General features: G+C 52.5%; 1 protein-coding gene across 1 annotated transcript in view; it reads right to left on the reverse strand.

Moving 5' to 3' along the window:
- Positions 1-411: 411 nt before the first annotated feature.
- Positions 412-27,226, reverse strand: part of LOC139603513 (zinc finger protein 594-like) — a gene marked incomplete at its 5' end in the record, with an annotated part of 428,549 nt that continues 401,734 nt past the window's right edge. Inside the window, 11 exon segments of the mRNA XM_071454476.1 lie at positions 412-561; positions 1,012-1,188; positions 1,696-1,810; positions 2,077-2,171; positions 2,728-2,875; positions 8,751-8,910; positions 10,184-10,316; positions 10,989-11,072; positions 11,171-11,344; positions 21,243-21,479; positions 26,363-26,507. Of these exon segments, the coding sequence (XP_071310577.1) occupies positions 412-561; positions 1,012-1,188; positions 1,696-1,810; positions 2,077-2,171; positions 2,728-2,875; positions 8,751-8,910; positions 10,184-10,316; positions 10,989-11,072; positions 11,171-11,344; positions 21,243-21,479; positions 26,363-26,507 (1,618 nt within the window).

The raw sequence follows: 27,226 nt of genomic DNA on the forward strand, positions 1-27,226 counted from the left end.
CTCGTGGCTCACCCATGAACCTGATGGCCGCCTCTCGCAGGGGCTCCTGTGGGTTCTGCAGGTAGGGCAGGGCCCGGCGCAGGTGCTCGGCCGCTCTGCTCCTGTCCTCTGCCAGCTGGAGAGAGCGGCAGGAGGGAAGGGTTGGCGCGGGCTCAGCCCCTGGGCCGGGCGCTGCCCGCGCCAAGCCCCGGCCTCCCCTGGCCACACCGGCCTGAGGCGCGGCCAGCAGCCGCTGGCCAAGGGCTCCCGAGGGCAGGGGGCAGAGCGCCGGCTGCTGCCCGGGGAGACACGGGGCCGGCCCGCCCCGCAGCAACACCGGGCCCACGGGAGCCTGGAGAAGAGCCCGCGCGGCCTCTGGCTGCAGCAGCGGGCAGGGGCACAGCTGCCAGCACCACACTCTGAGCAGCGCCCTCAGGGGGCTTCTCCGGACTGAGGCTGGGGCTTGCAGGCCATCCTTACCAGGCACTTGCTGAACTTCCACAGATTCTGGCTCTTCAGCAGTCTTTCAAGATCCCTCCTCTTCAGCAACTTGGCCACACAAGGCAGCGTTTCCTGAGAAGCCTGGAGAGCAGCAGAGACGTGGAGATGGCCCCGCAGCCCAGGGCGCAGGACCCGCGTCCCTGTGCCAAGGCCTGCAGGAGGCTGCAGCCCGGCAGGCGCCAGGGCAGGAGGCAGCCGAGCCCCCTGCCAGGGATCCAGCAGCAGCCCACCAGTCCTCACCTGTGCCACAAGGTGATTGTCATCATGGCAGTGGAAGAAGAGGGGCAGCAGGCTCTGGCGCAGGGGTGTCTTCAGGGCCTTTTTTTCCCTTTCCTGTGGAAGAGTCACCAATGTTCGGAAGAGCAGTATGGAGATCAGCTGAACCTGCCAATTGTTCTGGATGGAAGCAAGAAGACAAGAGCTCAGCATTGTGGCTGCACGGGGCTCAGCTTGGCGCAGGCCTGCAAATGCACAGGGCACAAAGTGTGCGGGCAGCAGCCAGTGGCCGTGGCTGGGGGCAGTGAGCCTTACGTGGTCAAAGAGTGGCAGGAGCGCCTCAAGCAGCTGCAGTGTGATGGGGCCGGGCATCAGCGTGTCATTGTCCAAGATGATAAAGCTGAGTAGCATGACTGTCATGAAAACTACCTCTCCATCTGCATCCCACAGGAACTGCACAAGACTTTCAGTCAGGCTCCACATTTTTTTGGTCTGTGCAGAAGACAAGTTTGTGAAATGCTATCCTGCTGCCGCAGGGCCCAGAGGCCAAAGGCCTGTCGCCAAGCACTGGAGCAGCTGAACTGGGAGGCAGGAGAGCTGGGAGCAGCTGCCCCAGCGGCCAAAGCCCTGCCAAGCCCAAGCGACTGCATTGCCCAGCTCAGCCTCAGCCGCTGCCCCCTTCTCACCATGAAGGGCTCCTCAATGAGCTCAAGAAGGGCCCTGAGCGCCAGGCGACGCCTCTCTCTGCACTGGCTCTGCAGCTGCCTTGACAAGATTTGCAGGACTCTTTTAGCACCACGTTCACTCAAGTCCAGGAACTGGAGGACCTGAAAGGCACAGGCCAGTGACAGGGGAGCCAGCCGGCAGGAGCCCGGAGCCGCACAGGGCTGGGCCCAGGCAGCAGCACAGGGCGCGGGCACCGTCCCAGGCAGTGGCGGCTGCGAGAGGGCAGAGAGCTGGCAGGCAGCTCAGCCAGGCAGCGCTGGCCATCAGGCTCACCTCCACCAGGAAGGCCAGGGCAGGCAGCTGCCAGCGTGGCTCCTGTGTGCTGAGCAGCTGGAGCAGGTAGCAAGCGATCCGGGAGCACAAGGGGATGGAGACACAGCACATCTCCCTGGCAGGAGAAAAAGGAGCCAAGGCTGTGGGCCAGGGACACAAACCTCTGCCAGGACTGACTCCCAGAGCTCTGCTCTTTCCCCAGCATCCTGCAAGAGGCCCTGGGCTATTTGGGAGGCAGCTCTTCTGGGCACCCTCCTCTGCCAGCCTTTTCCAGTCTGCTTGGCCATCCCTCGGTGACAAGGCCCTATGCCCACAACTCGGGGACTCTGTGGAGCTCCCTGGGCACACATTTCAGAGGCTGTGGGGAGAAGGGGCTCCCACCTGGCCAGCAGAGCCACGGCATAGTGGTGGGTGTCAGCACAGAGCAGCGTGTCCCAGCCACAATGGCTTTCCATTGCCACCACCACATCCTCGTGCTGCATTCGGCAGAGCAGGGACTTCAGGGTCTGCACTGCAAACCTGTGTGCACAGCAAAGGCCAGGTCATGCTGGCAGCACTGGCTCCTGGCCAGGGACATGGCAGGGACAGGAGGAGTGGGATGGAGCACCTGTTGGGGCTGGTGGCAAGGCCGTATTCCTCCTGGCATATCCCCTTCCAGAAGGCATCGACCTCCTCTGGCATATCCAGAGTGCTGAAGAACACTTGGGAGAGCAGATGCACAAAGAGGCGGGGGAAATACACCGTCACCATATGTGGGACACAGGGCACCTGGAGGATCTTCCACATCACCACGGTTGCCTGCAAAGGACAAAGCCCCCCGTGAGAGTGCTCAGTGCCGAGGGGTCCGTGTGGCAGGGCCCGAGCTTGGCAGGGAGAGGCCCGGAGAGAGGCAGGGGGAGCACGGGGCCTGCTGGGCCTGGAGCTGCCCCTGGGCCAGGTTTCAGGCCAGCGCCTGCGGCAGGCAGATGCAGTGGGGGAAGGGGGATGGAGAGGCAGCCTTGGGGCCAGCAAAGGCCACTTGCAGAAACTCACAGCCAGGACAAAGACACCCGTTTTGTCCCCATCGGCGGTGCACGTGCTGTGCTTGGGCCAGCTCCCCAGCACGTGCAGGAGTATCAGCAGCGCCGGCTCTGCAGTCCTGGGCGAGCACATGATGGTCTTCCACATGGTGAAAGCAGCTCTGTGGGGTTAGAGCTCTGTCTCAGGGGGGTCTCAGACACAGCGGCGGGGCCTGGGCAGCAGTGGGGAGCTGAGCTGGCTGCCAGCTCTGCCTCTGCCCAATGCCACTGGCCAGCAGCAGCCAGGCAGCCCAGCCCTGTGGGGACAGACCCCTGAGGGGCAGCGAGGGAGCATGGCAGCAGGCTCGGGGGCCGACCTGCCAGGGCTGGGAAAGGCAGCAGCCAGAGGGCCCTGGAACTCTCTGTTGCTCAGGCCAGGCTACAACCTGTACAACCTGGGCCAGGCTGTACAGGTTGATGGGCTGGGGAGCCCTGAGCCCCTCTGGGCACGTGGGCCCCATACCTGTCACAGGACGGGGCCACACGCAGGAGCGTCACGACTACGTCAGCGGGCTGTGCTTCTGTCAGATCCAGCAGGCTCCTGTTCAGCCTGTGCTCAGCAAACTGATTGGCCAGGAGCCACTGGTGGATGTACCTGACCATGGCGGGCACCTGGAGAAGGCATGGGGAGACTTGGAAAGCTGCCAGAAGGAGGAATGTCCCCAGCTTCTCCAGACAAGTGCTTCCCTTGCCACCACGCTGCCATGGCCTCCAAGAGTTCCAGTGAGCAGCATGGCTTGGGCGAGCAAGCAATTCCTGGGAGGATCAAGCCTGGCCACAGGCTGCTTACTTGCTTTGGGTTGGAAAAGCCTTCCTCTACGAGCATATCCAGCAGAGCAGCACTGGTCTTGGTTTTGAAGATGTGCGAATAGGCTCTGAGCCCAGTGCTCATGGTGCTGGTCTCTTCCGCCCGAATTTTCTTGATGAATTTGCAAACCAGCTGTAGGAGAAGGGCAAGAAGCCAGGCATGTTGCAGGCAATGCTCCAAGCGCGGTTCCAGCAGGCCCAGCCCAGGTGGGGATGGCTGCAGGTACCTGCGCTGTTCTGCGGAAGAGGCCACGGGCGGGCTCCTGCTCTTGTGTGCGCTCCAGGGCTGCACCTGGCAAAGAGCGAGCGCAGGCAGAGCTGAGGGGCTGCGGGAGAGGCCGGAGAACACGGCCCAGCCCTGCGCTGCCCAGGCAGGGAGAGCCTCGGGATGCCCCAGGGGATGGAGCACAGCCCCTGCGGGGCCCCGGCCCCTTTTCTGTCCTGTCCATGGGCATGGCCCAAGGGATGGGATGGGATGGGATGGGATGGGATGGGATGCGATGGGATGCGATGGGATGCGATGGGATGGGATGCAAAGGCGCCAAGCTGGCTGCAGGCACCAAGCCTGTGGCCCAGCTCTGCCACTCACCCTCTTGCGGCAGCTCAACTGGCAGCACCTCTTTAGTCTCCTGTGCTGGGGCAGCTGCAGGGCCTTCTTCCTCCTCTTTCCCCCAGGCCACCTTGGGCGCTCTCGGGGATCTCTGCTCCATGTTAGTGCCTGGATTTGTGGCTACTTGCAGGAGAATTGCCTCGGAAAAGCTCCGAGTCAGCAAGTCCTGCAGTTGTGTCTGGAAGGAACCTTCAAGACAGAAGCCTTGGCAAGGCTACAGGACAGCAAGTCCTGCACTCTGGTCTCCAGGGCTCCTGCCACAAGGACAGGAGACTCCTGACAACGATTGTGGTCGGGCCTCGAGGGCACTGGTGGCAGGGATGGGAGATGCCTCTGGGGCACCAAGTCCCACGCTCTGCCCTCGAGAGCACCTGCAGAAGAGAAGTCTCGGCAAGGCCACGCGTCACCAAGTCCTGTGGCCTGGCCTCAAGCTCAGCTGCAGGAATAAGGCTTCGCAAAGGCTGCGGGTCAGACAGGAACGAGCGTGCTGTGCGAGGGCTCCTCACTGCACCGCTCTGTCCTGTTCTGCCCCGTTGCATGCTCCCAGCAGCCGGGCAAGCTTCTATTTCCCACGTGTCACAAAGGGGCCTTGGTCACCGGGTTCCGTTCCGTGGCACGGTGACCGTGCTGCAGCGTGCCAGCCAGGGCCCTTGCACACACTGCCGCCTGCCCTGGGGCCGCCCCCAGCCCAGCCCAAGTGGCCCAGCTTGGAAGGAATCCCTGGCAGCAGGTGTCTAAGACAGCCCGCACAGGATCTTTAGGAAGGGCTCAGAGCATCAGCAAATGCTGCCCTGCTCTGCCCTGCTCTGAGCCTGCTCTGCGGCCTCAGGGCAGCAGAAGGAGCCCCCAGGGCTGCTGACGCCGTGCTGGGAAGGGCACAGGACCTTCCAGAGAAGCTGGCACTGCTTCCTTGGGACTCGTTCCAGCTGGTGGCCATCCTAAACCCGCAGGTATGACATGGACAGGGAACGTGTGGGCCAGGGCATGAATGCTGCTCTGAGCCCTGGGGCCCAGGGGGCGCTGACATCAGCAGGTGTGGCAGAGTCCCTGCCCAAGCAGAGCTGCCACCCTCCGAGCCCTGGCCGCGCTGGTGCCCATCTCCTGCCCCAGAGACCTGTGCCCCCGGGGGCTTCTGTGCCACAGGGAGCCAAAGCCCATGTGCATTGGGGGCTGTGCTCCTTCCTGCAGGGGCTGTTGGCAGCAGCACCTGGAGCAACTGCTGGCAACACTTGGTCTCTGCCAGAAGGTCTCACTCCCTGCTGAAATTATTTTCTCATTGAAGTAATTTCCTTCAGCACAAAAACATCTTACTGAAGGCACAGAAGAATCGGGGGTTTAAGATTCCTCAATTCAGAAAAGCTTTACTTCCCATTGATCAACTCAAGTAGTTCCAAAAAGTTGCAAACTTCCCAAATTCATTGGGATGGCCTGAGAGCGTGAAGAGTTGGAATTTTGCTTCCCATTGTTATAAATGATCAAATCGTGAGCCAAAATTATCAAAAATTTAGCAAAGATTTATTAATTTGTCTGCAAGACCGAATTCCAATATTCAAAACCACCACAGCCAAAGAGACAGCGTCGAGCCCGAGTTTGGCGCTAGGTGAACCTGGACCTGACCCCTCGAGTGTCAGAGTCTCCCCCATTCACGCACGCTGCTTCTTGCAGCGAGGTTTTATACAGTTCATTGTGCCCGAGGCAAAGATGACCAAATTTCCCTTCTAACTCTTCACACACATCGCTGTTTCTTTCCATGTGCAGAGCTGGACAAAAGCTGGGTCCAGGTGTGCCATTGGTGTCAATCGGCTCCGGGGAAGCCGTGTATGCAGATGTATCAGTTTGGCACCGCTGACTGTCTTGATAGATGCAATTGGCAAGGCGATAATCGCTCTTGGGTGGCTCCTGAGGACTCGGGAAACCGGTGATCATCGCCCTGGACGCTTCTATCCTTACATTAAGGCATCGGTCCTTATCTTAACGTGTGTCCGGGAACTAGTTGAATCTAAATAGACAGCTGCTCCCAGCTGGGATGGTTAAAGACATGCTTTTGGATTTCATAATATTTTTTACCATACATTAATAGCATGAATTATCCCTACCATATATTACAATCCCTCCCCTTTTAGATCACTAATTTAATTCATGCTTCTTTTATAACTCAAATTGCTAAATTCTTTTTATATCTACTTCTATTTGCCACCATTAAGGGTCTTTCACAAAGAAATTAACCTTTATTGAACCATTCTGTACTATCAGGGTATTCTGGAATACCCTGATACTCAGTATTGTTTACACTTGTTTTCGCTCGTTTCTTAAATTTTGCCAATACTTGGGCAGCGTTGCTGGCATACTTCTTTTCTCCCAGGCTCATGATCTTAGGTGTGTTGCTTCCGGAAGCCAACTCCGGGTCCATGGGCACTATTGCTATCTGCATTCCCTGTACGACAGAGTGGATCAGTCTAATAAAACAAGGAATTACACATGGCAGGAATAGGATTCCGGCTACTGAACACAGCACGAAGAACATAATTGTATTCCACCAGGCCCCATCAAACAATTTGTCCCACCATGAAGATTGCAAAATTGAATTCCATATTTGAACAGGGACTTGGGCCACTTTCTTGATTTTGTCTGCCAATCCTCTTATGGTCTCCCCATAACTGTCAATCTCAATACAGCATTCTGATTCATTGAACTTTCCACACACTCCCCCTTCTTCGGCCAGCAAATAGTCTAAAGCTATTCGATTTTGGTACACAAATGCCCATACCTGGGTGTGCTGCTGACTAAGTAAATCCAGAGCCTCAGAGGTGTGATTTGATACAATTTCCACCACTGCCTGCAGCTGAATCAGCCAGCTCAGTAGGTAAATCGGAGTCCTATACCCACAGCTTCCATCTTGAGCCCACGTGCTCGGTCCATAATAATCAATTATTCTTGCAGCCGGCCACTCTTCCTCTCCCCAGGTTTGTTTACCACTTATTACAGGTATCATCTTTTTCAAGCTTCTCCTCTCCCTCCTCAGGGTCTCATACAGAGGAGCCCCTAGTAGGTTACTTTTCATTCGAGGGAGAGTAAAGAAGACTGGCCGGATCATGCCCAGAGTGCATGATCCCTTCCACCTCGGGGGTAACTCACTGTATGCCTTTTTCCTGCAAATTCAATCAATTCCATCTGGGGCTTTCCATCTGATATTCGTCCTCCCTGGGTCTCCCCAGTATTCTCTCAGGCCCTCCAAGGATTGGAAAGGGTTGGCTCCAGGATTTTTGACTCAGCACAGTCCTATCCTTTTGTTCCATTCGCAATTGGTCTCATTCTTCCAGCTCCAGTACCCCGTAGGGGTTCTGGTTGCCAGACCTTGCCCTTGTTGTTTGAATTTACCGTCAGGGTAGTTACACACGGAGTGTATCCCACCATCTCAGTATATTCCTTTCCTTCCCGACTGATGCAAATAGTTCCAATTACCCTCTGGTCCAAAATCTACCCCTCAGGCCTCTGTGCCAACTTTGAGACTTTTGGATTGTCCCATTTCAGAAGCTGTTCCGGAGCCAAACCTTCCCCTTTTCATGGCCATTTCTCTGCTGACTTCAGCCCCTCACAAATCCAGCAATTTGACAATCCCAGTTAAGTTGCAATTTCTTGCATCAAATCAATCGATTTCTGTCCAGGGAAGGCAATTCCCCATCAGCATATTTTTTCTCAAGTAATTCATACTGTTCTTCCAGAGTTTTTAATCTCTCTTGTTCAATTCGTTTCTTCCTCAGTTCTGACTCCCTTCTCTTTAATTCCTGAGTGATCTCTCTCATTGTTCCCTCAGGATGCTCACCATCTTTATTTTTCATGAAACAGACAACCCGGTCATATTTCAGGCACACCCTATCATCATTCACCTGTGCCAAATCCAATATGATTGGTTCTCCGCTTAAGGTAAACTTGCTATCAAATTTAACAATTCTTCCCATCCAATACATTTTCCCGTTCATTGTGCATATCCCCAGTCTCGCATTGTCATAACACAATGGGTTCACATGGTGATACGTGACAAAGATCGATTCAGTTTTTCCCCCAGCTCACATGGTTCGATTGCATTGGTTACAAATGGGGATTGACATTATTTCTGCACTCCATTTCTGTATCTGATGCTTGTGCTCATCTGACTGCCCGTTCCTTGACCCTGCCTCAAAATTGATACACCAAATCTCCTTGTCCAATTTACATAATTTGACCCTTGTGCCATTCACCCAAGAGTACCTGCCAGGCTCCTTGATGCATTCTTCCAGGGCTTGGTATGCTGAGGGTTTCCCATCCCCTTGCACAACTGGGACCACCTGAGTGCAACTTCCGCACTCATCTGCAGAGCTCTCGTTTCCGCCTCTCATCGGGACCTCAATGTGCAGACTGCGTCCTGCAAATGGCCAGGCTCAGGCCAATCAGGATTCCCACCAGGCGTACTCCTCTGCCTTTGCCTCCTCCCCCTGGGGTGCCACCAGCGGTGGGGAAGACCATCTTCACAGCAGCAGGAGTATTCTTCAGGGAACACATTTTCTGACCTAGCCGCATGCCTCCTTTTAAAGGCGCCTCACCGTGAAACCTTGACGGCATCTGAGCTGCACGGTACCTTGATTGATTTCCGGCACTCCACATCCAGAATCTCTGCCTTTGATCTAAGCTTTCCACGCACACCGTTCTGAAAAATCTGAAACCACTCCTGTGAATCTAATTCAATGATTCCTAGATTTGTGGCTAGGGTTAGGATTCGGTCAGTCAGCTCAAGCTCCTCCTCCAGACACTGAGTGCACAACCCCTTTGGCCTCTGTCCCCTTCTACAGTGTACAACAAACACCCCCTGACAGTATTCACATTTGAAATGTACAAACAGATAGCATACACAGTCAGACAGTCTACAACCTATCCGATCACTGTTGGTCATTTACAAGGATGTTGGAGTCTGAGTTTCAAGTCGCCTGGGGAAGAAGTGGCCTTCCACTCGGGCGCTTCCTCCTGATGTTCGACTTTCTTCACCCTAGATGTGTGTGTCTAGCCTTTCTCCGCCATCCGAATGGCTGTGTCTGTTGTCAGGAGCACAAGAAAGGGGCCTTCCCAGTGAGGGGAGAGGGGTACATCTTTCCACACTTTCACAAGCACTCTGTCACCTGGCTGGATTTTGTGGATAGTGAATCCCAGAGAAGCACTCTGAGATATTACCCCTTGTTTCCTGAGTTCTTGCAAATTTTTGTTGATTGTAACCAAATATGGTTGAAATCTGACAGTCCTCAAGCCTTGGGTGTCCCACCGGCATCCCATGTCTATATGGCATCCCATACAGCATTTCAAACTGTGAGAATCCCGTCTCTGAATGAGGCATCATCCTGATATTAAGCAATGCTAGAGGCAGGCATTTCAACCAAGACATCCGAGTTTCTAAAATTAATTTAGACAACTGCACTTTCCAGGTCGGGTTCATCCTTTCCACTTCTCCTGAACTCTGGGGATGCCACAGAGTGTGGTATTCCCACCGAATGCCTAGCACATCAGCCATCTACTTAACAATCTTTGATGTAAAATGTGTTCCTTGGTCTGAATGCAATTCACCACCCCATATTGGGGTACAATTTCCTCTAGTAATTTTCTGGACACTGTCTGAGCTGTTGCCCATGGGCTAGGAAAAGCCTCCACCCAATGGGTCAATTTGTCCATGATCACAAGCACAAATTTGAATCTCCCCACTTTTGGCAATTCTGTGAAACCAACTTGAATTCTTTCAAATGGTCGGTACGCTACGGGGCGATTCTCCAGGCTGGCCTGTTTTGCCCTTGTCTTGTTGACTTTCTGGCAATTCAGGCATCCTTGTACCTCTTGTTTGGCCAATTCGTAAATTCCCTTGCACACGAAAAATTTCAAAAATTGCTCTGCCAGGGCCTGTGCCCCCCAGTGTGTTTGCTGGTGCAGTTTCCACAAATCCTCCTGGTAAAACCTTTAGAAACTGGTTCTCTCCCATCAGGTAATCTCCACTTACCTTCTTTCAATTTTCCTCCAATCTTTTCATAACATTCAATCTCCTCTTGAGAAGGCTGTGGAGGATCATCTGGGATCTCAGTCCCTTTGATCTCCGCGGTATTCACTGTCATCAGTGCCACGGTCTTGGCTTCCTGGTCCGCCAAATTGTTTCTTCTGGTTCAGAACTGAATCCCTGCCTGGTGTCCCTTTACATGGACCACCGCAGTTTCCCCTGGCCCCCTTAGAGCTTCTAAGATTTGCCGGATCAATTCTCCTTGCATTAGTCCCTTCCCCCTTGTGTTGATCAGCCCCCTTTCCTCCCAGATTTTCCCAAAAGTCTGAACCACTCCAAAGGCATACCTAGAATCTGTAAAAATTGTTCCCTTTCTCCCTTTCAGTCCCTTCAAGGCTCTCAGAACTGCATACAGTTCGCATGCCTGTGCTGACCAACTCGCACTGAGGGGATCTGCTTTAATCACTTTTCCCGTCTGTCCATCCACGACTGCATATCCTGATTTCCTTTTCCCATCAACTACCCTGCTTGATCCATCCACAAACCACTTCTCTCCTTCATCCAACTCTTCCTCTTCTAAATCCTCTCTGATCTTTGTTTGTAATTCAACCACCTCCATGCAATCATGAACAAGCTCCTCTGAAGCTTCCCCAAACAAAAACTGTGCAGGGTTCTGTGTGTTCGTTGTTCTCAATTCCAAATCCTGCCAGTGAATCAAAATGGCCTCATACTTCAGCCATCTAGCATCAGTGAGCCATTTGTCTGCCTTCTGCTGTAGTATGCCCCACACATTGTACGGTGCAAACGCTACCAACGGTGTGCCGGAGGTTGCCTTCTTGGCTTCCTCCACCAGCAATGCTACAGCGACAATCGCCTGCACGCAGGTGGGCCAGCCCTGCTGACCGGATCCAAAAGCCTTGACAAGTAACCCACCGGTTTTCTGACCCCTGCCCAGTCCTGTGTCAGCACCCCATGTGCTGTGTGACTGCTCACGTCCACAAACAACTGAAAGGGTTTCTTCACATCAGGGAGGCTCAGCACTGGTGCTGCTGTGAGTTCTTCCTTGACTCCCCTGAATTCTTCTTTGTCTTTCTCCGTCCATTTGATTCGGTCTGTGGTGAGTTTCTCATATAGAAACTTCACCTTTTCGCTGTACCCTTCAATCCACTGCTGGCAATATCCCAACAACCCCAAAAGCTGTCTGACCTCCCTTTTTGTTTGCAGAGGTGGTAAGGCAATAATCCCTGCCACCCTCTCTGGATCCAATTTCTTTTTTCCCCTGGTTAACCAATGTCCCAAGTACCTGACCTCAGGCTCTGTGAACTGCAACTTTGACACCTTCAACCCCTTTTCCCCTAAAAAGTTCCAAAGCTCAATGGTGCTCACCCTTACAACCTCCTCCCTTGGACCTGCAACCAACAAATCGTCTACATATTGTAGCAATTTTGTCCCCTCTGTTGGTACAAAAGGACTCAACACCTGCTCAAGTGCATGCCTGAATAAATTCAGGGAATCCACGAAGCCCTGAGGCAACGATGTCCACCTGAGCTGCTGCTTTCTGTTCGTCTCTGGGTCTTCCCACTGAAATGCAAAATAATCTCTGCTGCCCTCTGCTAAAGGACAGGTCCAAAAAGCATCCTTCAAGTCAATCACGCTGTACCACGTGTCCTCAGGAGAAATGTTATTCAACAAAGTGTAAGGATTTGAGACCATGGGGAACAAAGTCTTAGTGCTCTGATTCACAGCCCTTAATTTTTGCACCAGCCTAATGCTCCCATCTGTCTTTTCCACAGCCAAAATTGGGCTGTTGTGCCGAGACATGCATGGCTCCAACATTCCTTTCTTTATCAATTCGTCAATCACTGGTTTCAATCCCTTTCTCCCCTCCATGGAGGTGGGATATTGTTTGACCCGTATATTGTTTGACCCGTATAGGGTCTTCTGGTCTCCCAATTTCGACACAAATCCGCTCAATGTCCAACCTCCCAGCTTCCCCTTCGACATACCACACCTTCGGGTCTATTTTCTCCTCTTCCTGAATGGTGAGTTTATACATTCTCAGCCTGAGCCAGGAATTCTCCACTGCCAAGCCGATTTCTAGGGTTACCATCATGTCCCGCCCCAGTAAATTAAAATCCACATCCCATATCATTAATATATGTCCTGTACGTCTTTTGTTTTCTGTTTCTATTTCTACATCTTTTATGATCAGAACCTCAAAGGGTTCCCCTTTTGCCCCGATTACCATCAGTGAGTCGTCACTCAGAGAGCACCCTTGTGGCAGCTGCTGCACCGCTGTCCGTTCCGCCCCCGAGTCTACCATAAACCACATCTCCTGCCTCTGGGGTCCTACTTTTAATTTTATCAAGGGCTCCCTCGGTGTTCCGGACCCCAAACTGAGAAGCCCCTGACACCCCAAAACTTCTTGAAACATTGCCTGGTCCTTGGCTTTGTTGGGACAATTCCTTCAGATGTGTCCCTTTTGCTTGCAGTAATAGCACTCGAAATCTCTCCTCTGATCATTCGATCCTTTTCCTTGGGAAGAGTTCTGTTTCTTTGCCAGCGCCTTCTTCGCCGTGTCTCTGACCTGCTCCTGTTTTTGTGCTTCCCTTACCACAGCTACCAATACCTTAGCTTGGATCTTCTGTTTCTCTTCGTCTCGTCTCATGTCGACTTCCTGGGCTTCCTGAAGCAGCTCCTGCTACCCCTTTTCCTGCCACCCATGTATCTTTTCTAACTTTTTCCGAATGTCCTCCCAGGATTTTGCTACAAACTGAGTTTTTAGCAAAACCGCCCGGATCGGAGAATTGGGATCCATGCCCAAATACATTCTCAAGCCCTTGCGGAGCCTCTCCAACCATTCCGTGGGAGTTTCATCCTTTCCCTGGCACTCTCTGAGTACCTTCCTCATGTTCTGTCCCTTGGGTACCGCTTCCCTGATACCCTGAATTATCATATTTCTTAAAATTATCATTTTCTGCCTCCCCTCCTCCATCTGGGCATTCCAGGACAATTTTTGGTTTGGCCATCTCTCATCCCCGCTTTCCCTGTTGGGGTTTCTCTTTTCCCAGTCTTTGATCACTGCTAGTCTGATCATGTCCCTCTCCTCACTGTTGAACAGCAATCTCATGATCACTTGGAGATCCTCCTCGGTGTAGGTGCTGGTCCCTAGAAATTCATCTAGCCTTTCTGCCACCCCCAAAGGATCATCCATTAATTTTCCCATCTCTTTCTTGAACGCTTGCACATCACTGGTGTCTATCGGGGCGTGTACAAAGCCAATAACTCCAGGAGCCATCGGCACCTCCCGTAAAGGGAAGAAACGGGGCTTCTCTTCCTCATCCTCACTGTCTCCCGTGGTTGCCCTCCTCATTCGCTGCCTCGTTCAATAGGCCAAGGGAGATGTGACTTTGGGGATGGTTACCTGTTTTTCTTCAGTTTTGGGATGGGTCGGCAGCAGCGGTTGCTCACATGGGAGCGGAGTCGCCGCCGCTTGTTCACGTGGAGGGGAAGGCGCCACAGCCTGCTCCGGTGGGAGCCTGGAGGAGTGGGGGGATCGGCCCAGGCTCTGTGCTTGTTCAGGATCCCCGAGTGCAGCAAACGGGAGAGTTCCCGGCTCGGAGAGGCCCCGCTCAGAGGAAGTCGCTGGCCCAGGAGAGCTCCAAGGGCTCCTTTTGGAGCGCTGTTTGCAGGGTCCCAAGAGAGGGGCTTCAGTCCCAGCAATGGCTCATCCTGGCCACACTGGGCACCAACAGCTTTCTTTGGCAGTGTGAGAACAGGGATGTTGTGCCACTGAGGGAACAAAACCAGTTCCCAGGGCTGCTGCTACAGAAAGCAGGAGCTGGTTGGGCAGCAGCAGTGCCTGGAGCAGACAGTGTTTGTGATGAGCTGCAGAGGAGCTGAGCCCAGGGGCTGTTGGCCAAGGCCGAGCCCCAAGGAGCATTTCTCAGCTGGCAGGGCGGCCTGAGAAGGGGAGGCGGGAATGCAGCAGCACAGGGCCATGGAACCAAGGGAGCATTGTGACACTGTGGGGCCCTGTGAGACCAAGGGACCATTGTGACACTTCGGAGCCCTGTGAGACCAAGGGACCACTGGAACATTGCTGGGCCTCATGGAACCAACGGGACTGTACTGACACTGTGTGGCTCCATGGAATGTAGGGATCATTGTGACACTGAGAGGCCCCATCAAACCAAGGGTCCATTGTGACATTGTAAGGCCTCATGGCACCATGGAGACCATTATGACACTTTGGGGTGTCATGGACCCAAGGGGCCATTGTGACACTGCGGAGCTCCATGGAACCAAAGGTTCATTGTGACATTGCAAGGCCTCATGGAACCATGCAAAGACAATTAAGACACTTTACAGCCTCATGGAACCAAGGGGCCATTGAGACACTGAGAGGCACCATGGAATCACAGAGACGATTGTTCCCCTGGGGATCCCCAGAGAACCAAGAGGACCATTGTGATATTGTGGGGCCTCATGAAACCAAGAGGCCTTTGTGACACTGCAGGGCTGCATGGAACCAAAGCTCCAGGGTGACACAGAGTGGCCTCCTGTCATCAATGGTCCATTGTGACACTGTGGAGCCAGAGGAGACCATTGTGACACAGCAAAGCCCCAGAGTCCAAAGGTCCATTGTGACATTGCAGGGCTCATGGAGCAGAGGAGTCACGCGACATTGTGGGGCCTGGGGAACCAGGGAGACCACGGTGACACTGCAAGGCCTCATGGAATCCTTGGGACCATTGTGACACTGCGGGGCCTTATGACACCTGGGGGCCACTGTGACACTGTGGGACCCCATCGAACCTGGGGGCCAGTGTGACACTGCAGGTCTTCTTGTAAACAAGGGGCCATTGTGACACTGCTGGAACCCATGGAATCAAGTCACCATTATGACACCGCGGGGCCCCATGGATCCAAGGCACCATTGTGACACTCTGGAGCCCCATAAAACCAAGGGAACACAGAACAGCTCTGGCGGGTGTGGCCTCCCATGGATGGCCTGACTGGTCCAACTGACCCTGGCTGGTTGAAGGTCTCCTCTCATCTGCTGCTGAAACACTGGGGCTCTGTGCTTTCCTTCCTATGGAAAAGAACTGTCCTTCTCCTCCAGGCACCCGTGGCCAGAATTGGGATTTCACCTCCAAATGTCCGTATACACAGGGATTGTTCCAATAGGAATATTGCCAGGACAAGTCTGTCTTGCAGTGATTTCTCAAGGGTCACTTCCAATCTGTCCCCAAAACACGGGACAAAGCTCCGTGCTTTCCTTCCTATAGGAAGGAGCTGTCCTGCTTCTCCAGGTGCCCAGGGCTGAGATTGGCTTTCTACCTCCAAAATTCCCTATATCCCAAGACTGCTCCCAGAAAAAATCTGCCATTCCTGACAAGTCTGGCTGGCCTTGGCCTAGTGAGGCTCTCACTGCCTTCTAAAGCTCTGTGCTTTCCTTCCTATGGAAAAGAACTGTTCTTCTCAGCCAGGTGCCAATGGCCAGAATTGGGATTTCACTTTCAACATTCCCTATTGTGACAGACTGGAGGAGATTGTTGGCTCAAAACATTTTGTGTGTGGGGGAGAGGAAGGGGCAGGTCCAGCCTTGCCCTGCCCTGGAACCCCAATCCCCCCAGAGCCTCTATCCCAGCCCAGCAGTGGCTGCCAGTCCCTGGCACAGCACAGGCAATGCTCCACAGCCACCTCTGCAGCCCCAGCCCAGCTCCTGAGGGACCAAATGAGCCCAAGCCCCCCCTGGGGGAAGGGCCCAGCAAGACCAAGGGGTATTGAAGGCTGACCACAAGGCAAGCACAAATATTTACCATACTACTCTTGGAATTTTGATCTGAACAGTGCTGGAATCCAGGGCTTGGTAGCTGTGTGTGTGCTTCTCTGTATCTCTTGTTTCTTTCTCTCTTTCTGTGTCTTCTTCTTCTTCATCTAATTCCCTCTTCTTGCCAATTTTGAGTAACTTAAAATTGAACCGGCTTAGAGTTGGTGAAGTTGAATGGTCCAAGTTAATGCTTTGAGAAGTGTTTTTTTGTTGATTGAATGTCATATTAAACCTTTTGCCAAAGTTTCTGTGATTTTCTAAAGTTGCCAGGAAAGGCTCTTTTGTTGTTTTGTTGGTATTTCTCCAGTGAGTCCAACTCGGAGGACACAAACAATTGTAATTCCTTTTAAATGTCTCCTTGAAAGAGCTGTTTGGGGGATGGGGTCAGGGCTTGTGTGTCCTGCTTGGCCCAGCCCAGGCAGGGCTTTCCCAGCCACATTCCACACTCCATGGCCCAGCTGGAGCCCCTGGTGCCTCTGAGTTGTGCTGCCCCAGCCCCAGGGACGCTCTCCTTGTCTGCCCATTCCCCCACGGTCTCTGGGCAGGGATGGCCTCAGTGGGGGCTGCTGACATCCTCAGCAACTTGGAGGCTGCTGCTGAATTTCCCTGCTCCAGAGGCTTGTTCAGCCTTCAGCTCTTGAGTGCAGGAATTCAGTGTCCCAGGGCTCATTAACATTCAGAACACTTAACAAGCCAAGCCTCTGGGAATCATTTCATTTAATTTCCAAAACTTTTGTGGTTAATTCAACACATTTCATAAGTGTACTCAAAGTGAAGTTATTATATTTACAAAGACAGTGAGAAATGATTTTTTTTACGTCCTGTTTAGGTTTATTTTCCTTTTAATTCATTGACATGAGCAATCTCCAATTGTCACTGAATCCAAGCACCTCCTCATGCAATTTGAATGGATATGAAAATCAAGACCCTCCATGTCTGACAATCAATCAGACTCTGTCCCTACCCCCAGCCCACCATTTCCCCCATCCAAGCCCTGACACTCAGAGCAGCCTTGTGCAAATCTGAGCTCCCTCCAGCCCACACTGGACATGGCCAATAGACCATAGCTGAACAGGATACAATTTAATAAAACAATCACACAATTACAATAACAATCACTCAATTAAAAACTCTTCAATGAGCTATGTGCAACATCCCAGCAGCATCTGAGTCCACCATCCACAAGGGATTTCCATACTAGATTTAATTTCAGACAAACATTGTTCTGTGAGCGAGATAAACACAATTAAGTTCTTGTATCAGGATGCTCGTCCTGGAGTGGAGGCAGAACACCTTCAACAATTCCTGATTTGCAAAGCTGTCAGTGGTGGATGGAGAAGGGAGGTCAGGCTGCTCTTGGTGCTGAGGAAATGCTGAAACCAGCCTGACTCATTTTATCTCCTCCTGTCCTGGCTGATCTCCCCTCTTTCCCCTTCCACCCATTGGCTTTTGTCTCCCACCAGGCCCCCGGTGAAGAGCCTGGCTCTGTGTTCTCCATCCCCTCCTCGCTGGCACTGCCAGGCTGGGATGAGGAGCCCCTCAGCCTTCCCTGCTCCGGGCTGGACAAGCCCAGCTCCCTCAGCCTCTGCTCACAGCCCAAGGGCTCCAGCCCCACCTTGGAGGCCCTTCCCAGACCCTACTCCAGCTGCCAGACATCTTTCCTGCCCTGGGCAACCCAGCCCAGGCCACAGTGACCTGGATAATCCCTGTCCTTGATGTCCTGGTCACACAGCCCTGGCCCCTTGTCCCCATGTCAGGCTCTGAGGTGGATCCTGTGGAACATCCTTTGGTGGAGGCTGTGGCTCCAGGTGGGCCGGGGGGATCCCAGGGGACAGGGACCCTGCTGGGCATGAACAGCATTGGACTTGTTGGGAGAAACTGTGAGGGGGAGCTGGGGCCGAGTGACCAACCCAGTGACCTGACACAGCCCCTCTGGGATGGCACACAGCCCCTCTGGGATGTCACTGCCTGCTCTGTGAGCTCACAGCCCCTTCTCTAATGTCACACAGCTGGTCTCTGATGTCACAGCCTGCTCTGTGATATCATATAGGCAGTCTATGATGTCATAGCTGCTCAATGACCTCACATCCCCACGCTGTGATGTCATAGCCCACTCTGTGACCTCATGTTAACAGATGATAATTGTCTCCACCAGGTGAGCTCGCACCTGGAGCTTGTTTTCCAAAACCCCAGGCCTATGGAAACCACACAAGGCTCATTTTGTGAGAAGGGGAACTGGAAGTTCAGCAGCCTCAGTGTCCTGCCAGCTCAGCCAGGCCCACTGGAACATTGGGGTCCACGACCACCAGGGACCACCAGAGAGACCCCCAGGACAGAAGAAAGCATGGGTAAAGGGGAGGGGAATTATGTCAATGATTTTGGGGAAATGATTATCACATGTATGTTTAGTCCAGGACAATCAATGAATGTGTGAGCAAAATACAGAAAATAAACAGAAACTTTCCTGTACTCAGCATGCACGGCTTTGGGAGGAGCTATCCCCCGTGCATCCAGCTGAATAAAGAATGCTGCTTTTTAATGGTACACTGCTGTTAAGGAGTCTTCTGTTTCAATGAATTTTTGGTAACACTCCCACTGCCAAGGAAAGCTCTGTCTGCTGCTGTTCACAAACAGAGAAGGGCTGGGGGCAGATGTGGGGCTCAGAGGCTGCCTGGGGCACAGTGACCATGAAATAATCAAGAGTTCAATGTTCTGTGAAAAAAGGAGGGGCAGCAACAAAACTTCTACCCTGGAATTAGGAAGGGCAGACTTTGGCCTGTTTAGGATGCTGATTTGGGGAGTACCGAATCAGGTAGTGATTTTTAAAGGAGAAAGAGCCCTTAAAATCAAAGGGGTCCAGGAAGGATGGACACTTTTCAAGAAAGTAATCTTAAGGGGGAAGGAGCAGCCTGTCCCAGTGTGGCAAAAGATGAACTGGTGAGGAAAATGACTGGCCTGGCTGCCCATGGAGCTTTTGTGGGAACTTAAGGGAAAAAAGAGGATGCATCATTTTGAAAAGAGAAACAGGCAACTCAGAAGGTGTTTAAGGATGTAGTTCGATTATGCAGAAAGAAGAGGAAAGAGGTGAAAACCCAATTAGAGCTTAATCTGGCCACTTGTGTGAAAAATAATAGGAAATGTTTCTATAAATAAATTAGTAGCAAAACACCGGATAAAGAGAACCTCTACTCTTTATTGGATGCAGTGGAGAATTGAGTAACTAAAGAAATGTCTGAACAGTTTAACATCTTGTCTGTCTCAATTTTCAGTATTGGGACAGGTTTCCCTCAGGACAAGTGTTCTCCTGAGCTGGTAGATGGGCACAGGGAGCAGAACAGCCCCCTGGAATCCGGGAGGAAGCAGTTGCTGACCTGCTGAGCCACTCAGATGCTCACAGGTGTATGGGATCGGATGGGATCCATCCCAGGGGGATGAGGGAGCTGTGGATGAGCTCCCCAGGCTGCTCTCCATCATTTACCATCAGTCCTGGCTCAGCAGGGAGGGCCCAGAGCACTGGAGGTGCCAGTGTGGGCCCATCCCCAGGAAAGGCTGGAAGGAGGAGCTGGGGAACTCCAGGCCTGTCAGCCTGACCTGGGTGCCCGGCAAGGTTATGGAACAGATCCCCTTGAGTGCCATCACAGGGCACCCACAGGATGGCCCAGGGATCAGAGCCAGCCAGCTCAGTGGATTTAGGGGTGGCAGGTCCTGCCTGACCAAGCTGGTCTCCTTTTATGCCCAGGTGACCCACCTGTGGATGTGGGAAAGGCTGTGGATGTTGTGTGCCTGGACTCCAGCAGAGCCTTTGACTCTGTCTCTGACAGCATTCCCTGGAAAAGCTGCAGCCCATGGCTTGGGCAGGTTCCCTCCTCGCTGGGAGATTTAAGAGCTGGCTGGAGGCTGGGCCCAGAGAGTGGTGGGGATGGGGCTGCACCCAGCTGGTGTCCAGGCACTGGTGCTGTCCTCAGGGATCTGTGCTGGGCCCAGTCCTGTTTAATATCTTCACTGATGGTCTGGGTGAGGGGATCGAGTCCAGCATTCACTAATTGCAGATGACACCAAGCTGGGTGTGAGTGTGGATCTGCTGGAGGGTAGGAGTAGGAGGGCTCTGCACAGGCCCTGGACAGGCTGGATCCAGGGCCCAAATCCAACACGGTGAGGTTTAACAAGTCCCAGTGCCGGCTCCTGCACTTTGGCCACAACAACCCCTGCAGCTCTACAGGCTGGGGACAGAGTGGCTGCACAGCAGCCAGGCAGAAAGGGACCTGCAGGGACTGATGGGCAGCAGGCTGGACATGGGCCAGCAGTGTGCCCAGGTGGCCAAGAAGGCCAATGGCTCCTGGCCTGGATCAGGAATGGTGTGGCCAGCAGGAGCAGAGCTGCTGTGCCAGCACTGATCTGCCACCAGCTCTGCACACAGACATTGCTGCTGCAGCTCCAGAGAAGGGAACACAAGGGGATCTCTGGAAAAAACTTTGCTGGGAGATCCTTTACTTTCTTTAAAGCCAACGGAGTGCAGCCTCTCACCAACACAATCTGTGGCCACAGGGAAGATGGAGAGAAACAAAATGATAAATGGCAAAACCAATGGCTTTTCTTTGTGGACAATATTAAAAAACTGAAACATGCGGGAAAAAAGAACAAACCCGCAACCAAACCCAAAAGAGTTATCAAAGGTGATTTATATTCCATGGCCTGTCCCTGCTGCAGCCCCGGCACTGCCACCCCCAGGGCTGTGCCCGGCCCCGAGAGCACTCAGGCCCTGCAGCAACACCAGGGCCACCAGGGCAGCGGGGCAGGGCCACGGCAGCAGCACTGGCAACACCAAGTGCTGCTGCTGCTGCTGCTGGGCACAGCTGCTGGGCCAGCACTGATCTGCCCCAGCTCTGCACACAGACATTGCTGCTGCAGCTCCAGAGAAGGCAACAAAAGGGCATCTCTGCAGAAAACTCTGCTGGGAGATCCCTGAGTTCCTTTAAAGTCACAAAGAGCACAGCCCCTCATTGACACAGTCTGTGGCCACAGGGAAGGTGGAGAGAAACAAAATGAGAAATGGCACAAACAATTACATTTATTTGTGGACAACATGAAAAAATGTAAAGAAAACAAAATGAACCTTAAAAATGAAACCAGCAACAAGTATCAAAAATAAATTTTATTATAAGTGATTTGGCTAAATAAGACAGCAGTTTAATGTTTCTGAAAGCATCCAGTCATCAGTCTCCACACTACAGCCTTGAGCTCCGGGTTCCTCAGGCTGTAGATGAGGGGGTTCAGGGCTGGAGGCACCACCGAGTACAGAACTGACAGGGCCAGATCCAGGGATGGGGAGGACATGGAGGGGGGCTTCAGGTGAGCAAAGATTAAAGTGCTGAGGAACTGGGAGACCACGGCCAGGTGAGGGAGGCAGGTGGAAAAGGCTTTGTGCCGTCCCTGCTCAGAGGGGATCCTCAGCACAGCCCTGAAAATCTGCACATAGGAGAAAACAATGAACACAAAACAACCAAAACCAAAACAGGAACTAAGAGCAATGAGCCCCAGTTCTCCAAAGTTGGAGTGTGAGCAGGAGAGTTTGAGGATCTGTGGGATTTCACAGAAGAACTGGCCCAGGGCATTGCCATGGCACAGGGGCAGGGAAAATGTATTGGCTGTGTGCATGAGAGCATTGAGAAAGGCACTGGCCCAGGCAGCTGCTGCCATGTGGGCACAAGCTCTGCTGCCCAGGAGGGTCCCGTAGTGCAGGGGTTTGCAGATGGACACGTAGCGGTCGTAGCACATGATGGTCAGGAGGAAAAGCTCTGCTGAGATGAAGAAAATAAAGAAAAATAGCTGAGCAGCACATCCAGTGTAGGAGATGTTGCTGGTGTTCCAGAGGGAATTGTGCATGGCTTTGGGGACAGTGGTGCAGATGGAGCCCAGGTCACTGAGGGCCAGGTTGAGCAGGAAGAAGAACATGGGCGTGTGCAGGTGGTGGCCGCAGGCTACGGCGCTGATGATGAGGCCGTTGCCCAGGAGGGCAGCCAGGGAGATGCCCAGCAAGAGGCAGAAGTGCAGGAGCTGCAGCTGCCGCGTGTCTGCCAATGCCAGCAGCAGGAAGTGCCTGATGGAGCTGCTGTTGGACATTTGCTGTGGTGCCTTGGCATGGGGATCTGTAAGAAAAGTAACCATGGAATAGTTGGGTTTGGAGAGGACTTGAAATATCCCAGCACAGCCTGGGGGCACTTTCCCCCCACTGCCTGCCCAGGGCTCTGCTGCCTGGAGCTGTCCCTGCCAGCAGCTGCTTCCCTGTGCCCAGGGCTGGGCCCTGCCAGTGCTGCCAGAGCCCAGCCCAGCCCTGGGGGCTCAGCTCTGCCCTGCAGAGCCCTCCCAGCTCAGGCACTGCCCAGGGCAGCTCTGGCTCTGCAGGCTCTGATGGCAACGTCAGAGCAACCCTGAGGAGGCTGGAAAAGCAACACTGATGCTGGCTTTAAAGGGCCCTCTGCTGATTTCTGTCACTGCCTGGTCTATTCACATCTGTGAGACTTTTTTTTTATTTTTTCCCAACCTGAACAGCGAGATGAATATCTATGTGCAATTTCCCATCCAGAGCAGTAGATTAAAAAAGCAGAATTTTCCCTTTTATGCAAGCCCTGCCTTGCTGTTCTCCCTGTATAATTTACTTGGAAATGTTTTGCAGTAAGATATCATGCTGGGTGCAGCTTTGAACAATGCAGCATCCTCCCCACACAAGGAGAACACTCCCAAGCCTCACCAGCTGTCTCCTGCCACCCAGATCTTGTCCCCCAGTGCTGGGAGCAGCTGCCAGGGCTGGCTGAGAGCTGTCCCTGGCAGGCAGCAGAGTCCCTGCCCCAGCACAGCGCCCTGGGCTGCAGGACCCTGCTCTGCAGGACTGCCCTGGGCACCCCTGGCTGCTCTGCACAAGAGACAAGCAGAGAATGTACTCACAGGCTCTGCAGGCATTGGCATGTTCCAGCTTGAGGAGATGGCTCCAGGAGCTGCAGCTGCATTGTCCTGCAGCCAGAGGTGCCTGTGCCAAGGGCTGGCAGTGATTGTGCCCCAGGCACTTCTCAGCCCCTTCCCAGCCCTGACTGATTGAAGCTCTCTGTGCCTCTGTGCTGTGCCGGGGCTGGCTGCAGGCAGTGCCCCAGCCCTGCTGGGCTGGCAGAAGAGCTGCTCATCCAGAGAAATGTGCTTTTGAAGCTCTTCTTGGTGAGCAGGAGCTGCCTCTGGGCCAGGAGCCCAGCCCAGCTCAGCAGCACAGACACAGCACAAGGACTTTAATGAGCCTCTGGGCCTTTGTGCTCAGGCCCTGGACATCAGTCCCTGAGAGGGAGCTGAAGAAACCTCTCCAGAACTCCAAGTCAGAATCCAACTCCAAAGTTCCTTGGACTTTTAATGGGTCCCACTGAGCAAGTGTCCCCAGGCCCCAGGCAGAGCAGAGAACTGCAGGCAGTGATGACAGGTGGGGACAAAGAGAAGCCAAGTCTTGGTGCCCTGGGGCACAGCAGGGTCTGTGCCAGCAAGGGCTGGGAGGAGACACCTTGTCCTGAGGCCCTGGGGCCTCCTGGCACAGCCCCAGCCAGGCTGGGCACTGTCAGCCCCTTGTGCTGCCCTCAGCATCCCCCCCTAGCCCACATCCCAGTGGCCTCAAGGATCTGCTGCAAGGAGTCCCTGGGGAGCCTTGCTCAGCAATGGCCCTGGGGGCTCCTTCATGCTCCCTGCAGGGACTGCAGCTTTTTCAAAGGACTTTGGCTTTGGCTTTTGCCTTGGAGTCTCTGAGAGGTTTGTGCAATCATGGCCTCCAATTATCTGCTGTAATTAGTCCCTGGAGAGGCTTTGTCAGTAACAACATTCAGTGTGGCTCATTAATACTTCAGGGTACTCAAGTTTTTTAAGGTACTTGATGTTTCCCTTTTGATACAGACTCTATGAGAGTTTTGTGCAATCGTGGCCCCAATTATCTGCTTTAACGAGTCCCCGGAGAGCTTTGTACTGACATTCAGTAGTGCTCATTAATACTTTGAGATACTCAAGGTTTTTAAGGTACTTCATGGATTTAAGAATACTTTTAGGTACTTTCAAGGATTTTCCTTCCCACACTGAGTCTCTGAGAGGTTTTTGTGCCATCCTGGCCTCCAGTTCTCTCCTCCAAGGAGTCCATGAGGAGCCTGTGTTGGGTATCTTTGCCCCTTTCTGTTTTACAACAAAGATGGACCTGAAAGAATTTTGTAAGACTTTCTAGAAGCATGCAGACAAACATGGGACAATTAACAATGCAACAACAACTGCTAAGAGAATGAATAGTCCTGTTTTAGCTAGACCTCATGAAACCCTTTAGTCCCATGGATTGGAAGAGTTTATTGACCCAGTCTTTGTTTTCCACTTGAAGCTTCTTGAACCCTGCCTTCAGTACCTGAATGCTCTTGTGGATTGACTCGCTGTGGCTGGAGAGGTTCATGCAGCACATGCCCTCAGAGTCTACACAGCCATGCCCATGTGCCCAGAGTAAAAACTCTATTGCTGTTCTGCAAGGTGGCGTGTCTGATGGTCTCTGTGTCTGAGAGCAGCCACACAATGTGAGGGAGGCAGCATTGGTTTGCTTACTCAACAGGCACCCAGGATGGTCTGATTGTCCTAAAGCTTTAGCTGCAGCCACCCAAGGCAGTAACATGGAGGCTGCTATTCTTTTGTTTTGACTCCAATAGATGACATTATTTTTGCAATCAGATTCAAAGTAGTGTGTAGATCTTCTTGCTCTGTTTCTCTGGCCATTAATCATTTTTATCTTGGGTGCCAGCAAGGTAAGCCTCCCCAAGCTACACGGTCTGCCTTTGATGTCTGAAGGGACACCTTCACAGGCCATGCTCTATCCCTGAAAATAAGAAACACACCCTGCAGCAAGTTGAGTGGGTAGCTACTGGACCAAGAAATTATGGAAGAGGTGTAATTACACCATCAGGTCTGGTTTTTGTAAGTGGGATGGTATTGGGAGATGTCTCTCCTGATAGTTTCTTTTTTTCTTGTAATTTTGTTTCTTTCACCCTCTTCCCATCTCAGACGGTAATAAAACCTTACACAAAAGTCCATTTTTACAGAACTGAGAATTTCTACCCCCTGAGTTCGAGTGGTGCATGCAAGAGATTCTGGGTCCAGTAGTCCCAAGCACCGACAGGGTTGCACTTCTATTTGCCGTCAGGATTGTCCCCTGGCATACTGCAAATGGCACCCTCAGTTATTGGCCAGACATCTGTAGGCAACCCCAGTAGGCAGGTGGAGAAGGGGTCATCAGGGCTAGCGACAGACAGGCACAGGGTGTCTTGTTTCATGGCTTTTGCTAGAGTTACCATACACTGTGCTTTGTGTTTTTGAGGGCTACCCATCCACTCGCGAGGAGCATGGTTGCAAACAGGCTGAGGAATGTGAGTAGAAGCTTCCTATGTGTCATCTTCAAAAGAATTGTCTAGTCCAGGTGCTAGAGTCACTGTCTGGTGGGTTTTGTCTTGGGGTGGACTTGGGGGTTCCTTTGCAGAATCCACACTCAGTGGCTACAGGTAGGGCTTGATGTTCTTATCTGGGATACACCAAGGTCCTTTATCACAAATGGTCTCATTGTGGCAATTTGGCCTTCAGGTCCTTTGATGTTAATAAGTTCTGCACTTTGGAGACTGTCACTGTCACCTCCAATCTTGGACAATATTCCTGCAGTAGCTGTGAACACCCAGTTAGGAGCCCACTTGGAATGTGAGATACCTGTCACATCTCCTCCCATGTCCACAAGCCCTGTCAAAACAATCTTTTCATTGTTAAGTTCCAGAGTGCAGGTGATTTTTGGTTGATCGTGATTTATCCCCTGGGTCCACATCCCTAGTGAAGTGTCATTGGCATCCTGTTTGGGGAGTATTATGGCTTGGGCAATTGTTAGTTCTTAGGGTATAAAACAAGGTGCGTCGGGAGACAGGGCCAGCACTGTAATTTCTCATTGTGAGGCCACTGATAGTACGGATGGCAATACGAAAAATCCGTCAGTCCTCCATTGGCAGTTTCCTAAGATTAATAGTTCACAGGGCCAATCTTTGGGCCCCAGCTGTCCTGTCAATATTGCATGGGCAAAATAGTCAGTTAAAACAACAGACTTCATGCTCACCAAGACCCGAGACAAATTTTGCCCCTGGTGGTGTTTGGCAACTGGGAGATGAGGTGCTGGAGTTCAGTGCTCCATGGTCTGTAATGGGTGTTTGTGCTACTTGACCTTCGTCAGTTGTAGGCATCGTTGGTTTGAACATTTGTGTCAGAGTGTGAGGCTACCTTGCACTCCAGTGGTAGTTTTTTTAATGGCTGCTTGATGTAGTTACCTTTTGAGAAATTCCACTTAATTTGATGTTGATTTCCGTTAGGGACCGGATAGTCCCTTCCCCTCTGGAGACAATCTTCTCTAAAATGTCCTTGTTGACCACACTGGAAACATATTTTTTGGCCCTGTAGATGTTGCTGGGGCGCCTTAAAGGGGAATTGCATGACCCCTAGGGCTTCTGCAACTCCTTGCCCAAAGGCCTGGGCTTGTACAGCTGCTCTGTGTTCTGTTGTTCTGAGGCAATTACAGGCCTCAGTCATCTGCAGGAGTGTGGGTTCTGGCTCTAATGGAAGGGCACACAGCACTTTCTTACATTCCGGGCTGGCATTAACTACTCCCAATGATTTTAGTAATTCATTTTGAGTCTTTTTATCCTTGACTTGTTTCTCTAGTGCTGGTTTAAGGTGATCAATAAATTTCATGTAGGGCTCTCCATGTTCATGTCTTATGTTTACATAGTCCAAATTGAGGGTGCTACCATCCAGTACCAAGATTAAAGCTTTCAAAGCCATCTCCTTTATATCATCCAATACTTCTCTGGGGATACCTGCTGCTTGGTCAGCTGGCATGCTGTGTTGTCCTTCTCCAGCTAGATGGCTGATTGTCAATTCTGCCCTTGCCTCAATATTAGCATAGTCTGCTATTAACTGATTTAGTAAACACTTCCATCCCCCTTCCCACAGGGTGTATTCTGTAGGTGACAACAACATGGTCATAATATATTTTAAATCACAGGGGGTTAAGACGTGTGCTGTAAACATGGCCCTCATTAGGCCATTAAAGCAAGGTAAGTCCTTCCTATGGTTTTTAGCTGCCCTACACAGATCCTTGATTTCCCTGTAAACCAATGGCTGATACCTGGGAT

This window comes from Agelaius tricolor, unplaced genomic scaffold (genome assembly GCF_023055355.1).
Source record: "Agelaius tricolor isolate 1412-34295 unplaced genomic scaffold, bAgeTri1.0.p SCAF_39, whole genome shotgun sequence".
Lineage (NCBI taxonomy): Eukaryota > Metazoa > Chordata > Aves > Passeriformes > Icteridae > Agelaius > Agelaius tricolor.